Source organism: Grus americana, chromosome 16 (assembly GCF_028858705.1).
Source record: "Grus americana isolate bGruAme1 chromosome 16, bGruAme1.mat, whole genome shotgun sequence".
NCBI classification, from domain to species: Eukaryota; Metazoa; Chordata; class Aves; order Gruiformes; family Gruidae; genus Grus; species Grus americana.
Genome location: NC_072867.1, coordinates 15,539,782 through 15,557,666, shown reverse-complemented (window position 1 = coordinate 15,557,666; position 17,885 = coordinate 15,539,782). Strand labels below are relative to the sequence as shown.

The 17,885-nt window shown below is 42.0% G+C and overlaps 1 protein-coding gene across 1 annotated transcript in view; it reads left to right on the top strand.

The window, feature by feature from the left end:
- Positions 1–7: 7 nt before the first annotated feature.
- The window catches only part of NAA25 (N-alpha-acetyltransferase 25, NatB auxiliary subunit), a 31,955-nt gene continuing 14,077 nt past the window's right edge, over positions 8–17,885 (top strand). The window contains exons 1-14 of the mRNA XM_054844677.1: positions 8–148; positions 3,585–3,670; positions 4,620–4,758; positions 6,390–6,508; positions 8,440–8,514; positions 9,367–9,474; positions 9,930–10,008; positions 10,520–10,631; positions 11,468–11,557; positions 11,917–12,086; positions 12,876–12,988; positions 15,627–15,834; positions 16,427–16,513; positions 17,567–17,747. Of these exons, the coding sequence (XP_054700652.1) occupies positions 91–148; positions 3,585–3,670; positions 4,620–4,758; positions 6,390–6,508; positions 8,440–8,514; positions 9,367–9,474; positions 9,930–10,008; positions 10,520–10,631; positions 11,468–11,557; positions 11,917–12,086; positions 12,876–12,988; positions 15,627–15,834; positions 16,427–16,513; positions 17,567–17,747 (1,625 nt within the window). The 5' untranslated portion in view covers positions 8–90. The remainder of the gene's footprint in view (positions 149–3,584; positions 3,671–4,619; positions 4,759–6,389; positions 6,509–8,439; positions 8,515–9,366; positions 9,475–9,929; positions 10,009–10,519; positions 10,632–11,467; positions 11,558–11,916; positions 12,087–12,875; positions 12,989–15,626; positions 15,835–16,426; positions 16,514–17,566; positions 17,748–17,885) is intronic.

Sequence of the window (17,885 nt, the reverse complement as noted above, 5' to 3'; positions counted from 1 at the left end):
GCCCCGCCCCGCGCTTCCTACCGGCCCCTTCACCCCCGCCCCCAGGCCGGCCCGGCCGGCGGCTGCGCACTGCGGTTCTGCGCTCTCATCATGGCGGCGCGGGGCCATGTGCAGGACCCCAACGACCGGCGCCTGCGGCCCATCTACGGTACGGACCCCGCGGCTCCCTGACCCCGGTCCCTCGGCTCGGCGGGCCGCTCCGCCGCCGCGGCCTCGCTGGGTTGCCCCGACCCGCCCGGTGGCGCCCGGGGACGGCGCGGAGGGGCCCGCCGGGCGGCCCGGCCCGGCAAGCGCTGGCTGGCTCCTCTGGCGGGGCCCGCCGCCCGCCCGCCTCTCCCGCCCCATCCCCGGTGGCGGGGGAGTCCCCCGCTCCGCTCAGCGGACAGGCGCCGGGGCAGCCCGCTCCTGGGGCCAGGGGGAGCGTGGCCCCGGCCGCCGCGCTGGGGGAGGCTCTCGGCCTCCCGCCGTCCTGTCCTTCCTCCCGCGGGCGCCTCTTCTCCGGGCGCCGTTACGCGGTGAGCCCGCGGTGGCTCTGCGTGTGTGTGTGCGGGGAGCTGCCGCGGAGGCCGGCTCAGCCCGGCCCCGGCTCCCCCCTCCCGGGGCTGGAAACGGGAGTTTGGCCGGGCCGGGGGGGACACCCGGGCTCCGTCTCCGCCGCGCCTTTTCTTGCGGGCAGCGGCGCTTTCCCCTGGGCTCCCCCCGCCCGGGGGGGGCTCCCGTCTCGGAAACCCCCCACTCGCGTCCGGGAGGAGGGGTGGAGGGGCCGGCACAGGCGGCATCGCTCTCCAGCGGGCGGGGGGGGGGTGGTGGTGGTTCGTGTGCCTCCTCCTCTCGGTCGGGGTAACTTCGGTCGGCGTGTGTTTTCTGCTGCGGAGAAGTTAGGAATGGACTCATTCATAAAAGGAACGAGCAGTCCGGGAAACCTTGAGCTTGTGCTTTGAGGTGCTGTGGTGCAGACTAATTACGGTGTTAAGAAAATTAATTGGGAGACAAGAGTGAAGTAGTTAGGAGGCAGTCTTGTTAAGAAACCTTTTGCATTAAGCTGTCCCCAAATATTTCCAAGGGTATTACATCCAATGTGGATTGCTTAAGAAACTGTAGACAAGCTTGTCTATGCAAATACTGAGAGAAAAGAAAAACACTTCCCCAGGCTACGGTATCATTTCTTCCCTAAAACTAAAGAATGGACAGAGATTTTGGAAAATGTTCTCAACTTTTTCAACACCAGAAAAAAAAAAATCTCTCCCTACAAATATGTGGAGATGTGCCCTCATTTTGGGATGAACGTGCTTTGGGAATGTTCTCTGCTGCTCGAGCAGTGAGGGCGGTGCGGTGTAGACTTGTATCCATGATGGGTTCCAGTGAAATGGAGGGAGATAGTTCCATTTGACTAAAAGTGCAAACACACGTCTGTCTTAAAGCTCATTGTGTGATTGTGAGCGTAGCTGTGCAGTTTGTCTTTATGTAACGATTTTAAGGTTTTTTTCCTTAGTTTTCTGTACATGCTGTGATTGCCATTTTTATTAATGTGCAATTATTTGTGTTATAACCTCTGTAACATCTTAAATGTTCTTAAAAGCTTGGCAAATTCAACTGATATTAAAAGCAGATGATGGTGAGATGTATTTCACTGTATTAATTTCAGAGAGTATAGCTATTAGGGAGAGAGCTTTAAAATAGCTTTCTGCTAGTTCTAGAAAGGATCATCTGCAGCATAAGATTTGAATTCAGGCTTTGGTGCTGCAGAACCCAAAACAAAGTGTATGTCCTTAAAGAGGTAAATACACGACTTCACAAAAGTCGTAAACTGGAGACTGCATGAGGTCGGAGGTCTGGTTCTTTTACAGCACTGCTTTCCAGTTTGCGCCGTGTGCCTTGGTTACTCGAGGTTCCTTGACAGCTATGTTTATCTTTCATCTTGATTTGTTCTCCCTTCACCTGGAGGTTCATGCGTTGCATTTCCAGCCACTGAACATCTCCACCTACGGACTTGCAACTAACGTAGGCTTAAGTTTATTTCCCTTTAGCTTGAATTCCTTTGGAAGTTGCCAGCTACTTTGGCTTCCAACAAACTTACTTGTTGTTAGCAAAATACAATCTTTTTATTCTGCTGCAGTTTAGAGAGGTTTGTGGTTTATTTGATTTACTTTAGGAGACCTAAAGCAGAGATCTTATCGGCACAGTTGTTAAACAATCCAAGGCAGGCAGTGCAGCGTGGCAGATAATTTGTGTTTAAGTGAGCCATGCAACACAGATCTTACACCAGCAGAGACTTCTTGATTTATGAAGAGATCACCAGAGTGTTCTGTTCCACAGTTTTGAAACATCTTCACTGAGAAATGCCTCTTTAAGTTTTAATGTTAAAGATGATGCACAAGTTTTCATAAGTTAAAATAGCCATCTAACCCATGTAAAGACAACGTATTATAGTTTCAAACTATACTTTATACAGCAATGTTTTGGTTAGTGCGGGCAGGCTGCCTCGTTTGAGGTTTTGTCTGTATGGTCTCAGGAGTCCAATTAGCTCTCCTTTAAATCTGTAGCACTTGGTGATGGAATCAACAGCAGTTAAAGCTGCCAAATATAAATCTCATTAGTATAGATGCACACTTTGTACCATATACCAAGGAATTACTAAAGGTCACCTCCCTACTCAGTAAAAGAGTTCTCTCTCATAATGAGGACTAGAGTCTTGAGGAGAAAAAGACGTGTAATGTAATTTCAATTAACTGGCATTAGTTCTGTTCGCAGTTTGGTAGGGGAGAGGCTAGAACAGTGTGAGCGGACCCTTCCCTGTTGGCATGTCAGGTGCAGCTAAGCTTTTCTGCTAGGTTTTAGTAAGTATTAATTTTTGAGGGAGGGGAAGCATGTAGGGGTCATGTTCTAATCTAAAATTGCTTGTTTGTAATTGCTAATGACATGATGATGCATTGTAGGTGAAGCTGAAAATCTTAACACTGAGCTGAAAAAAGGAGAAAATGGTCTCGAGACAGGGGTTTTCTACAGCTGAAGTTTTACTAGATAGTGGGATATCCCCCTAGGAAATAGTGAAGCTCCCAGGGGGAGATTTGCTTTATTGTCTTTAAAAACCAGTCTGGTGAAAGCATAGTGAGACTCTGTTAGGGGACAGACTTGCTGTGCCTGAAGTATGGATCACATATTTAATGCTTTGATAGATTTTGAGTGCTTAGTTTCTAACCTACTGCCTGTTAAAAGTCATTGAAAGTCTCCCAAAGGCATACCAAATTAACTTCTACTGAAGCAAAGAGCCTAAGCTCCATTGCTAGCAAAGAGCTGTTGCTGCAGAACCCACTCTATTATATGTCTCTCTTGTTGCTGTAATGATCTGTGTGGAGTGATTACAAAAGCTTGTTTGTTTGAATGACTAAAACTAGTACAGCGAGATGAATACTTCATCTACAAATTGACACGTTTCGTGAATGTTTGGCTTAGTAGTGATTGTACAAGGAAAATGCGTGTTGCACTACTGGCCTAAGAGCACATACTCCACAGTAAAATTAGAGGTAGCTTTCCAGAATGGTCTTGTGTTCTGTTATAATACTATATATATTATTCTTATGCAGATTATCTCGATAATGGCAATAATAAAATGGCAATCCAGCAAGCGGATAAACTGCTCAAAAAACACAAGGATCTTCATTGTGCAAAGGTAAGTGTGACTGCAGTGCACTGACCTCGTTTGGTGAGCGTAGCTCTGAGACGTGGAGTGGTTCACTGCACCTTTTTGAGCAGTGTCCGTGGTCTTCCAGAGACCACGGTGTTTTCTGAACCCTCTGGAACATCTCAGGCTGTTCTAATTCACACAATACTGTGTTTGCCTGAAAACTCGTACGGATCCTCTTGGTGAGGTGGCTCTAACGACTAGAGTGTAATTGGTTACACCTTAGCTAATTGTCTAGCTCCCTGTCAGAGCCACTGCAAGCAACCTCGGCACGTGGGCTGTGCCTTAAAAATGCCACTTCTAGACCTTAGGTTGAGATACCTATCTGTAGTAGTTTGGACCAAAACATTTACTTGGGTGGTGTAGTCCTTAGTAAAACATAACAAAGTGATTTTGGAGGCGTTTGCTCTTCTGCCTCTTGTTCGCTGCCCTCCTTGCTGTGCCCCAGGTTGAAGGGAAAGGAGTTGTGTTCCTCAGTTTTCTGAACATATGACTATCTTTCTACTTTTCTCTTTTTCCCTGTGGGTTTTCCTCTACAGCTCATACCGCTTCTACATTTTGAAAGCTTCCCAAGCTGAAGTGCGTGTCATTGACCTGAATCTCATTTATGTCACTTCTCTCTGGCCAGTTACTGAAAGAAATAATGAAAATTGGCAGGACTGGTCAGTTTTCAGTCTGCAGGTAGGGAAAACCGAGTGGCAGCTGATGCCTTAGTGGCCTTCGTATTTGTTAAGAAATGCAGAGCCGCGCTGTTTGATGCAGCTTGTGTTTGGAAGAATTCCTGTACAGTCGTATGGATTAGAAGCTTAATAAAACCTGAAGTCCTGTAGAAGTAATGAGGTGGTTGGGCAAAGCCTCCCCTCATCAGGAATGAGAGGATTTTCACTGGTAACTGCCGACTGTGTTTCTAACAGCTGCCTCTGTGTTGTGTCAATAGGTTCTGAAGGCAATTGGCTTGCAGAGGACTGGCAAGCAAGATGAAGCGTATGCTCTGGCACAAGAAGTAGCAGCGCTTGAACCCACAGATGATAATTCCTTGCAAGCACTAACCATTCTCTACCGGGAAATGCATAGACGTAAGCTTTTTCCTTTGCCTCTTTTAAAAATCTTTATAATTCTTTTATGTTCTTCTGGAAGTATACGTGACCCACAGTTTCATGGGAACCGTGCGAAGTCCAGGGTTCATGTGTAGGTGTGTTATTACAAGACTTAGAGAATGTAAATGACACCTGTCACAAATGCCTCTAAGGCTTTAGCGATCATTGTAAAGCAAAGAAATTTGCTTAGGCTTCTGTTATTAACATTGTGTACACAGTTCCTAAATGAGTGGCATGCTAATATTCATCCATCATGATCAGGTTTTTTAATGAAAGCTACTGGGATTTGTTGTCAGTATTTGTGCTAGAGATGACAGATCACATGGTCCATGTTTTGGGGTGTGTTTAATGCTGTGAGACTGTAGTCGAGGGGTTCAGGCCTCAAGAATCTGTGTGACACACAGAAGGGAAATCCTGGCCATTAGCTCTTTCAGTACAGTTCCTTGTAGTGATACAGTATTTTAAAAATACTAAATCATGAATATTTGAGTGACAGAGTAGAACTGCGTGTGCTTTTCTGAAAGAAGCCAGACCTTACATACTGCTTATCTATGGCTGTAAACAGTTGTTTCTGTCAGCTTCTTGTGGTTCTTGCTGGTTGGAGCAACGTTTATTGTTGAATTGCTGGAGCAGTGACAATGGGGTGCAATAACTTTTGCAGAAATGGCTATTTGGCATCAGTCTGCAATATAGCAATTGCTTATGCTCTCCTAGTTTATTTCTTTCTATATGTGCATGTGTATGTGGAGTTAAAGCATCATTTCTTGAATAGCACAAAATTTTTGGGTGTATGTGTGACTTCAACATAAAAAAAAACTCGTGAAAATGTCAAAAGCCTCTGTGATTGTAAACAACTTGCATAAGCATTAAGCTCAGGTTTGTAACTTCTAGGTTTATAACTCAGAAAGGAAATAGTGGGTGTTAGGCACTTCCACTTTTGGTACTGAATTGTAATTAGATGTTTACATATCCTCGACGCATATACATAAAACTATGTGAAAGACAAATTACATTTAGTTTTCTAATACTACACTGAGATACGATTGTAAGGAAAAAAATCTGGAAAGGTGAAAATGTAAGAAAGTTTTGCATATTATATTATAAATATTTAGTTAGGCCTATTATTAAAAAGTATGGTGAGTTATCTTACTTTTTAAGAGTACTAAAAAGGCAATTGGGAAATAACAGGATATGACTAACATAAGTAAACCTGCGATAAGAGTAATTAATGTGATATTAGGCTCTGAAAATGTTCTGCGTTTTGATACATAATTCATGTGGAGCAGTCATTCTGCAAGGAGTAGAAATCTTCATTCAGCTTAATGCTCCAAAAGAGGTAAACTTTCTTAAGAGAAAAGGACTTAAGTGCTTCTGAGCAGTTCAGTTGTTGCTGTTAACTCTATTTTGAGGTTTGCTTGTTTTCTTTAAGCACTTTCCTCCTTTGCCTGATGTTTATAGTGCTTGGGGTCTTGGGGGAGAGAATACCATTTCTGTGGTTGATGAGTGCAGTTAGCTGCTTGTTCAGAGTATTACTGATGCTATCTTTAGGTAGTTGTGCTTTAAAATTATTCCCAAATTTGTCTTAACTCAAGCATCTGGTTTTGGTTTAGCGGAACTGGTAACTAAACTTTATGAGGCAGCTGTAAAGAAGGTTCCCAACAGTGAAGAGTATCACTCTCATCTCTTCATGGCCTATGCCAGGGTTGGAGAATACAAGAAGATGCAACAGGTACAATCAACAATTCCTGTTCCGGTCAGGTGTCTTTTTCTGTGTGTGTTAATGCCTTTTTGTATTATGTGTAGTCTTCTGGAAAGCTAAACTGGGTTAATGCAGAAGTTGCACTCTATGTTAGTTTTTACAGAAAGGTTTAAGAGCATTACTTAGAGGGTGGGTTATCTGAAGAGAAATGCTTTCTTTTCCTTACATGGGATAGGACAACTGTGTCTTTCCTGTGTGATCTGATCTGGTAGAATACATTTGTTATTTTGGGAGGTTTTTATCAGTCTATCTTGAACAGTACAGTGGTTATATATGAGGCAGTGTATTATAAAAGAATTCTGGAATAAATACAAGAAGATCTTGCAAGATCTCCCAATCCATGTTTTCAGACTTGATTTACTCCTTAGTTTGATGTTATCTTTAGGAAGAAAAGAGTAATCCTGCCCATGCTCTTGCCTCTGAAATCTAACATATAACTAGGTTTGTATTGGTTGTCATTCAGTGAAGAAAAACTAAAAAGCACTTCCTTTAAGTACATGTTACTTCCCAGTTGGCAGAACAGTGTCATGCTGGTTAGTTTTGTTTTCATCCCTTCCAAATTAGGTGCCTGGAGAATGCCTATAAATGGAAGATTCTTTTCAAAGCATGCGCCCTCACTCTTCAGTGTAAAAAAGCACGGAGAGCCATGTAAATGAGTCCTAAACTACCTCTTGTTCCCCTTGTGTTAAGGTGACTTGAATTTTTGTACAAGTTTGGTTTAAATAACTAAAATAACATATTGAGCAGAAGTGTTATCCTCCATTGTAGCTCAACTTGTATGCTGTTTTAAGTTTAAGCTGCAGATGGGCTAAGTTATTAATGTACATGAAATTACAAGCCTCATATGACAATCTAAACTTCAGAGACGTGACTGTATGTTAATTGTACTCCTGTCTACAAGCACAAGTGGAAAAATGCTGATCTTACACAGATAACGATATTTAATGTTTATCTGACCTTTTGTACGTTTTAAATGTCATACAAACATGTATCTAGTTAAGTTATCCAGACATTGTCAGAGAGTAGAGTGTTCCAGATTGGCCTGTGTGTTCAACCCAAGGACTTAGAGAAGCAAAGAGTACGTGGGTGCTAACTGATCGGAAAGCAAAAATAAACCTCAGTGTCCTGCGGTATTTCAGCTGAAATTACTAGAAAACGCAAACTGAGACAGCAATCAGGAAATCGGCACAAAAGTCCATCTGTGGTAGTAGGCTGTATTATATGTAGTTTTCTTAATTACAGACTTTGTATGGGTAAAAGTGTTGTCCTTCATTCTATACAAGCACTGGAAATATGGGAGAGAAATGTGTGAATAACTGATTCTGTGTTAGGCTAGAGAATCTTGAATACTTTGGCTCTGCTTTGATACAGCCAAACTTTCAACTTGACCTTTGCTCAACCACTGCTTTTCATGTATAGATGACCTCATGTTTCAGGTGTCCAAGTGTGTATGTATGAAATCAGTGTTTGAAGGGCACTTGCTTACATGAGGGAGGCACGTGCTTTGGTGTGTCTTTTAGCACTGACTGAGCATACTAGTGAAAAATAGCTCTGGAATTATCCCCCTCGCTCCTAGAGAATAAGTCTTCTGCTTCCTGATGTAGTCACCACTTCTAATTAAAGCTGTCATCTGTTTAGGCAATCATACATACACTTGCTAATTGCCGTTGCTTGTCAGACCTACCCAAAGTACTTGATCTTTGAAACATTTTCTCCCTCTGTTTTCTTCTTTAGCAATGTGTGTTAGGATGGAAGGGCTCATGGGCTGATAACAATCCTCCCATGTAGTTGCTAATTCTGTGTCGTCTGCTGCCGTCACTGCCGCTTAGCTTGCGTCTGTCATGAGAGCTTATAAACAGATATGTTTCAGGAATGATGAAATTTTGTCTTATATTTTTCAGGCTGGAATGGCACTTTATAAGATCGTACCCAAAAATCCTTACTATTTTTGGTCTGTGATGAGCCTGATTATGCAGGTGTGTACAGTGTTGAGCTTGACTTTTGCTACAGGTGTAGTGCAAATACAGACATGTTTTGAGTGAAAATATTATAGATGATTTCAAGTAAAATGTGCATTTGAACTGTTCCTGTGTGATGCTGGGAGAAGGACCGAGCCTTCCTTAAGCAGCATTAGTGATGTGATTCAAAACAAATGCTGTAGTGTTTTTATAATGCAGCTTAACTTTGTCTGCCCTACTACATCTATGCAACTTGAATTATTCTCTTATCTGGACTAGTACCCTACTGTCTGTCTAGTTAGAGTGCTAACGAATAAATCCTCAGATATCTGCAGCTCCTTAGGCAGAACTGTTCTCTGTAAGTAGGCTATAAAGGCTCTAGGAGGAAATAAGAGAGCTCTGGACTTAGCATGTCTTTAAGGCTGCAGAAAGCCTGCAGAAATAGCTCTGCTGCTGTTAGTTGAGATAGCAGATTCGGGCACTAATCAACCAACCTGACAGAGTGTTAGCCAAGCAAGAAAATAAGCATGGAGGCATTAATCATGTTCTCTAAAATACTGTGCCATGGAAAACACAAACGTGTTCTTGCTACATGTTGTTTGCCATGGGTATGGTGTGCCTAGATGCATGAGTCTCTGGATAATGTAATCAAGAGTGAGATTTTTAGTATATCACTGCTTTTATTGCTGCCTGTCTAACAGAGCAGTCGCTCCCTGCACGTGACAGGTGGCAGCTCTGAATGCGTGGTTTTGGGGGGATTGAAGCACCTGGGTTTTCTGGGTTTTTTTCCCCTCTTCTAATTAAAAAAAGCAGTGGATGGGACAACACAAAAAGCTGATGAGCTGTTACAATAATTCTTCTCTTCCTTAGTCTATTTCAGCACAGGATGAAAACCTCTCAAAGACGATGTTTTTGCCACTAGCTGAGAGAATGGTGGAAAAAATGGTGAAAGAGGATAAGATTGAAGCTGAGGCTGAAGTAAGGCTTGCAGATACTTTCAACTTGGTCTGAACATTATTCAGAGCAGGAATGCACTGCTAAAGGAAGTTGATTATTTTAACAATTCTCCAAGATAATAATTGGTAGTGTCTGGAAGTAAATGTGAAGGTAGTGGGACAGAAGGAAAACCAAGAGCAGAGGCTTGGGACGGATTTGGAATCGTGTGGCCAAGGAAATTTTTGGCATTTGATTTGACTGATGAAGTACTTGGGTTTGCTCCCTGGGAGGCCCCAAGAGAAGCTTCAGGACTGAGAATGGAAAAAAGACCTAAATTCTTGAATGCTCTACCCTCTGGGATGCTAAAGATAGCTTTGCAGTCCTGGCTATCTCCTATTTCTAATGACAGTTAACACAAGCTATGCTACTTTATTTCTTGTCACACCTGTATATTGTTTTCCTAGCAAATTTCATTGCAGTCTAATCTTTCTTTTAAGGTTGAACTGTACTACATGATTCTGGAACGTTTAGAGAAGTATAAGGAAGCCTTAGATGTCGTGAGAGGAAAACTAGGAGGTAACTTATTCTGTCAATTAATAATCACAGTAGGACACACAGTTCTCCTTTGCCTCAGACTTGTCCACTGATTCAAAAAAAAAAAAAAGGCTGTAAGAAGCCTGACTCTTAGCACCTGTTTCAAACATTGATGCAAACTCTGGAGATGCTCTCATGCAAGCTGGTTTTACCCACCTGTGTATGGTATTTAAGTGTTATTCAGTGATGAACTTTGCAGCAGTAGTATGTTGGTAGCATGTTAGTTTGTTGTAGCTGCCATCTTAAAAAAAAAAGTTCCTAATATCCTACATTTTTGAGGAGTCTTTCTGGCAATTAAAATGCACTTGCAGTTTTAAGGGCTTGGGATATGAAGGTTTCCATAGGAAATTTGTCCTTTCTATCCTTCAGGGGCCTCTCTCCTGTTCTCTTACACTTACATTTTACATTCTGGGCTATAATAAGAAGCTTTGTGCAGAATGTAGAGAAGGAAATGCATTGATTAAATAAACTTGCCCTTCTGTTTTTAATTTAGAGAAGCTGACAAGTGAGCTCCAAAGCCGTGAGAACAAGTGTATGGCGATGTACAAGAAGCTGTGTAGGTGGCCAGAGTGCAATGCGCTGTCAAGAAGGCTGCTGCTGAAAAAGTGAGATGATATTCCTGGCTGGTGGTGAATTGCCTTGGTTAGGGGCTTTTGTAAATGGTGGTTAAAATAGAAGAACATCAGAGGATCTCAGAGCGTTTCCAAACACTCCAAAGTCTGAGCAAAAGGGCAGCCTAATGGAGTGTTAAAGGGACATGGTAAAGGTCACAGGGAGAGTCGGTGTCAGGACTGTAGTGGCTTCGTTTTGAAGGCTGACTTTAGCGACACATTAATGCAATAAAATGTTGTTTATCTCCTTATTTCTAAAGGCTGTGCTGGTTGTCCAGCTCTAACTTCCATGGTGGGAGAGGAGGAGAACTGCATTTACATTTAATTTTTTGGAACTTCATTTTTCTCACTTGGCCAGGCTTCATACTGGAAACGCATGTAATGCTTTGAACAGATGCATCAGGAGAGAGTATGATCGAATCTGTCTCTTGGAACTGTCAAGAGAGATTTGTTGCTTGCTTTTTGTATTTAGCTGTGCCCTAATCTTAAATAGAAGTTAAACACAGAGGACAAACTTCTGCCTTAGTGTTTTGTGAGGATATTCTTGAGCTCTTGATTGGAATGTAAGTGTCAACAGGAGAGTTTGTAGCTTGCTTCAATTATCTATTGAAATTGTTTTCTTTAATATGTTTCAAGAAATTCAGGATGGTGGCATTCTTTTAAGATGTGAGACTTTTTCAAGGAGAAATTATTCTTATTACAGTTGTCTTTCTGTAATACGAACATGTGCTATTCTTTAAATTCAGCTTTTGCAAGGAATGCAGTTTTAGAAGTGAGTTACTGTTTTGGCAATTCCCTAAACTTTGTTCTGTGCCTGAATTTTGTTTCAGCTCAGATGATTGGCAGTTTTATATAACTTACTTTGATTCAGTGTTTCAACTCATCGATGAGTCCTGGACACCTCCACCAGAAGAAGAGCAGTAAGTTAACAGTTTTGCTGTGAATTTGTTTTTCCTTTGTGCTACAGCATATTGTTTGCATTCATATTTTCAGTATAGTGTTGTCTGTGTCTTTGGGTGACTTCTTGACTTCAGACCCCAAATTATGTGCTCTCCCTGCTTTGTTTTGGAGGCTGGCTATAGTTTCTTTGAAACAGCTGAGTAAATAGTGGTTTTTACACTACAGAACTCTTCCAGTTCATATTTTTCATGGTGATTGAGTTAGAGAATCCATCATGCCAGATTTCCTTAAGAGTATCCTGGGAGCATGCTGAGCATGTGTTATCAATGCCCTAGCAATGGGAAAAATCAAAGAACCTTTTGTCTCTTTAATTGCACAGCTCTTTGGAAGGAGAGGTACACTATTCTATAGAGCAAGCTGTGAAATTTATAGAAGAGAGGATAACAGAAGAATCTAAGAGCTCTCGGCCACTTCGGGGACCATATTTAGCTAAACTGGAGCTGATTAGACGTTTGCGATACAGAGGTTGTAATGATGAATATAAACTAGGTAAGAACCACTAACTGGATGATAAATTAATCTTTTGGAGAGAGAACACAAACTTGGAACCAGCTCTTTGCTAAGTCACCGAGTTAAATACGATGTCTGTTATGAAAATGTACGTGCTGTTGTCTGTATGTAAAGAATTTTGAAAGCATTAGGAGATGAGCCTGGAAGAAAGGCAGGTTGTTCCAGCCTACTCCAGGGCTTGTAAAGGCAAGCGGGGAGACTTTGGAAAGGACCTGTGGGATCTAGGAGCATACAGTCACTGACATCGTAATGAAAAGTGCATTCCCGATGCACTGCATTTCTAGAAAGTCTTGCTGTTAGGCTGTACACTCTGGGTGGTTTTTCATTTAAGTTTTTTTGGCAGTAGTACCAGGTTTTGCTTTTTAAAAACTTGCATTTAAAAATCGCATTTAGGGAATCAGTAAAGGAGAGAATGTGATTAGAGCAACATCTGTGCTACCTACTAGTTCCTTTTGTATTTCCATCCAAAAATAAGTTACTGTTAGATAAGCAGAGGCTGGGTATGCGTGCCTGTTACGCTGAGCTCTTATCTGCCAAAGAAGCTTGAATGAAGCTTTTAGGTTTTGGGGTTTTTTATGTGTCCTTGGTTACCAAAGACATTGAGCCTCTGTTAAAATCTGCAGTAGTGCTGCTATCCATTTTCTAAATTGCTATGGAATCTCAAAGGGGGGAAGAAAAAAAAAAGCATTACCAAAGATTTCTCATAGTGATTTTACAGATTCAGTTTTGATGGAGCATATTAAAAAGATGAACTGGCCTTTTCCCTAGGTGATCCAGAAGAATTAATGTTCCAATACTTCAAAAAATTTGGGGACAAACCCTGCTGTTTTACTGATCTCAAAGTATTTGTGGATCTTCTCCCATCCAGCCAATACACAAAGGTAAGGAAAGATAAAGCAGTGGTGACAAGAACTGCAGTTCTTGTTTGCACTCTGGTCCCTTGCTCTTAAAATACCTGTGGGTCATATTAAAAGACTGGAAACATCAAGTTTTTACCTTCTGTTTGAAATCCAGAAAACTGTTTGCACTGCAGAAAATACAATGAACATCTGAATACAATGAGCAATTGCATTCAGAGCATTTTTACCAGAGACAGTAAGAACTTAAGTTTGATCCTGCAGAGTCTCAGACCCAGACGCAGTATTCATTTGGCTTTTATTACCATTTCAAGGTGTCCGAGTGGTTTGAGATGGACTTGGTTGAATTTTCGTATTGAAAATTAAAGACTCGTAATGCTGATGAAAATTACAAGATATAAGCTTTTATCTTGTAATGAAAAGCTCCCTAGGAATTGTGGTTCAATTGATAAGCTACCCGATTAGCTCATTTTTAAATGAGTAATTTCTCATCACTTTTGTTTATAGATCACAGCTTACAAGATGGAGTAATGTGAAAACAGGAAAAAGAAAGACCACCCTGTTCATTCATTTGCGGTTCTCATTCCTGTGTACTGTAACTTTTGTTTTAAGACAAAAAGATGTCTTTAAGGCATCCTCCTCTTTCCCTTCCCACTCACCACTTTGTTTTTCCCATTAAAGTTACATGTTTAATGGAAAAAACCTGCTCCCTCATCTGATGTGGGTAGGGTGTCACATGGATATTTTTTGTTTGGCTCTGCTGCAGCACTAGAGAATGGACACGTTGATACTCATCAAGGGGTGACCGAGACACCTATGGCAACTTTTCCAGAATCTCTTTCTGAAACAAGCTCTCTTTAACTGAACAGACTCTTTGTGCAGAGTCATGAGCAGTTCGCAGAATGACTTCAGCAGCTGGGAATCCTGTCACTTACCCCATTGGTTTTTATGAGCCATTGTGTAAAATTATCAGAGCTGGGGAGGGCTAGACAGACAATCCTGCATCAGCCAGAGGCTGTTGATAAAATGTTTGTAAACAAAGCGTAGATAGTGATGATGTTTTATTACTTTATTAAAATATTTTTTGATTGCTAATGCAAGCTCTTCCCACAGCCTGACTACTAATGAGAATCGTGGCCCTGGCATGTATGGGCTGCTGCTGTTTTGTGTTAAAAGGTGGGGTTTTATCCCACTGACAAGAGATATGGTCAGAAGGATATTTAACTCGTAGTTCTGGAAATGGTGATACCATTGCAAGGGAGCCCTGAAGTACTGAACAGGTTTAATCCTAATTTTCCAGGAAACAAATTCTAAAGCCAGAGCAGAGGGTATGATATTTAATAGTAATAGTTTGGGCTACAGTTTTGTTGCAGTGTTTGTAAAACTGTGACTTTGAATAAATTCTCTAAAATATTTTGATTTGCCTTAAAACTGCTGCTGATTTAGTGAATATATATTGTATTGTGTCATACTGACATATTAGAAGGTCTTCCCGGTGTACAGCTGTCTTCTGGCTGTTGTCTCTGAAGCATGCATCTGCAGCAGTTTAACTCGGTCAAGGAGACATGTAGCTCAGGAGGGTTAGTGGTGCTGAAGTGCTGCTGAGTTTTTGAAATCTGAAAGTTTAAGTTACTTAAAATATTTATAGGTTTTCTTAGATTTATTCTTGTTTCACAGCAAAAGATGCTGAAGGTTGTTGTATCCTAGGTGAAGTAGCAGGATCACACTGAGGCTGTACGCACGAGAGATTCCAGAAATAATCCTCGCGACATCAATCTGTACTTCCTAGAGGCGTAAATTGGAGTGTGCAGCCTGGTGATTTGGTTGACCTTGCTCAGCTTGGCAAAATCAAACAGAAATGATTTGTCTCTTCATCAAAGTCTATGGGAAAACCGGAATTGGTGTGCCTGGTGCTCTTGGTTCCTCCCATCTAGCTGTCATGCTTTTTTCATCAGGCATGCATTTGATGCAGTTCTTGTCTTTCAAGACCAAATGCAGTAAAGCTGAATTAATTGGCTCTAACTCACTTTTAAGTTTGTGAACACTGTTGGATTTTAGGGGCAAGGAAGAACCACTGTCCAGCCCCGAGTGTGTGTTGGGAGAAGTCTGCTGTCTCCTATTAAAATTGTAAACAATGAGAGGCTGCTTTTCTTACAGCTTAATTCAAAAAATAAGTCATTAATCAAAGGTGATGACTTCACTGAGTACAGTGCATTACATCAGAGTCGAGTGAAAATCTAATAGCTAGTATAAAAACCAGTATTTCCTGGAAATGTACTGTGAAGCCTTTCAGTAACTCATTATTTTAATTGCATATGTTACTACTATGAGTCCTAACAGGTGCTTGAACTGCCTTGTGTGTCGATGTATTGGAAACTTGCCTGTGATTGATTTTTTTTTTTTTTTTTTGTCCTCCATCTGTTTGATGAAACTTACTAGAGCCATTGAGTGCAGAACTGTGTGCTCACCACCTTTCAAAAAAATAAAATAATAAAAAACCCAAACATTGAAGCCCCCCGTCTAACCACTGATTTCAGTGTGATGTCAGGGTTGATGCTGACATTTTCACCTTTTTTTGCTTGATTTGAGGGAGGAAATGATGTCTTCCATTCATGCAGTCCCAGATGCCCCACAGAATTTAACAACAGTGTTTCTCTTTCAGTTCATCAATCAATTGCTGGAAGTAATACCTCTGTCGGCAACGGTGGAGAGTGAAATCGCACTGCCAGCTGATATCAAAGCCCTGCAACAACACTTGTGTGTGGTGCAGCTCTCGAGATTGCTCGGTATCTACCACACCATGGATAAGAAGCAAAAGTTGACTGTGGTCCGGGAGTTAATGTTAAGATACCGCCATGGATTGGAGTTTGGTGAGAGAAATTTTGAAACTAATATTGCAGTTCACTCGCAGCTTTCATGAGCAAAATTTCAGAGCTTTTTCAGTGGGATGGAACAGCACAAACACTGATGGCACCCATCATGCTGCTAGATAATAATTTACTTTCTCCTCGATGATTATATCCTTGGGCGTGCCTGAATTACCTGTTTCCTTGTAAAGTTTTTCCTTTTCAGTTGTGTATCTCAGATGAGACACTCCCAGGTAATTCAGGTGGTACCTTTGTATGTTTGCAAAATTGCATGTGCCTTTAAGCAAAGCCAGGCTTTATCACTGGCGTACACCGGATAAATGCATGGGAAGGAATATTAATTGGTAAATCTTGCAGTTGTAGGAGAGGCTTTTCTTCTTCCAGCAGATGTCAACGTATGAAGGGGCCCAAAGTCCACTTGCATGATGAACAAATGCAGCATGTATACAGTTGTGTCAGTTTTTAAGACAACTCAGTTTTATAAATTAAGCTGTGGTTATCGTGTGCCAGATAGCTGTGTGTTTGATAATGCTGACAATGTGAGAAGCAGCTGACAGCACTGCAGTAATTCAAGGGTCATTTTTTTTCATTTTAGGGAAATCTTGTTTGAAAACTGAATTGCAGTTTTCAGATTATTACTGCCTGCTTGCAGTTCACCTGCTGCTCGATCTGTGGCTAGAAGGTATGTTCCTAAAATACTGTCTTGTTTAATACCACCCTGGATGGTTGTGGTAGGGAGACTATGTCCCTGTGGCCAGTGTGTACCTGGCATGGTTTGTTAGGCCTGTAGCTTTCTGGGGCGTTTTTCTCAATATGAGGCATTTCAGGAGTCCCCCAATTCAGTTGGTGTTTGATATGAACCTCACTGACCTCTGAAGGGATTTAATTTTTCTGATTAATTCCTGTAAGCCCTGGCAGAGCTTTGCTGGTAACTCTTGCAGCTCAATGCTGGCTGCCTTCAGAAGCTTGTTCTGAGTTTCCCATGTAGGTAATGCTTTTCTCTGTCTTTGCATGAGTTCTGCTGACAATTCCCTTTTGATATGAAAGATGTTTTGAGAGTATTTCTTTCCCTCCCTGGCATACTTTCTTTTGGACCCCCTGCTTCTAGACCTTATGCTGAGACCTCTTGTCTTGTTTTGTGTTCCTGTACTCCACATCTGCTCTTCCTCTTAGCCTCCTAATCCCACAGAGTCAGTCTGCCATGGTGGCTGTGGTGGGCACTGTTTATATTCCTGCCCTTTGGTGTAGTTGCCAGTTACACCTTTGTCTTTCCTGAGGAAGATTTAGTCTTTAAACTGAGTAAATCCATCGTCAGGTTCCTGGCAGGTCACTGGTGGAGCACGGGCTCTTGAATTCCTGGCTCTGTGCTGCTCTCTTGCATAACGTTTGGGAGTGCTCTATGTGTGTAAGCAAGAAATCCTGAACAGGCCAGGACTCATCAGGGAAGGTCACATCTGCAGTGAGCTGTGAGTGCGGAGCTCTGTACAAATGTCAGCCAGATATTCCCTGTGAAGAATTATTCCTCCGCTTTTCCCTCGGAGAGCAGCTATAGTGCTGGACTGGGCATTAGGTTTTCAGGGCAGCAACGTGGCTGTTGAATGCCATCTGCACATTTAAATGCATGGGACTGTTTTGAGAGGTGTGTGACGTAAGAAAGCTTCAGTGCCAAAGTGACCTGTGCTGTCAGTGCCTCTCTCTGATCACACCTGTCTGTGTGTTTTGGTTTTGTCACCAGGTGAAGAGACGGCTGTGTGGCAGTGCCTAACTCTCTTAGAAGAAGGGTTATCTCATAGTCCTTCTAATGCTCAGTTTAAATTGCTGCTCATTCGAATCTACTGCAGGCTTGGTGCATTCGAACCTGTTACAGAGCTCTATTCCAGCCTTGATGCGAAACACATACAACACGACACCATCGGGTGGGTAGTATATACTGAGAATAATTGGTGATGATGACCCTCCGGTAACCAGTCCTGGGATCTTCAGTGTCCTTTGCTACTGAAAGTTAGCAGATTATCAGATGTTCATACAGCGTTATGTAAAAGTGTTTTGGAATT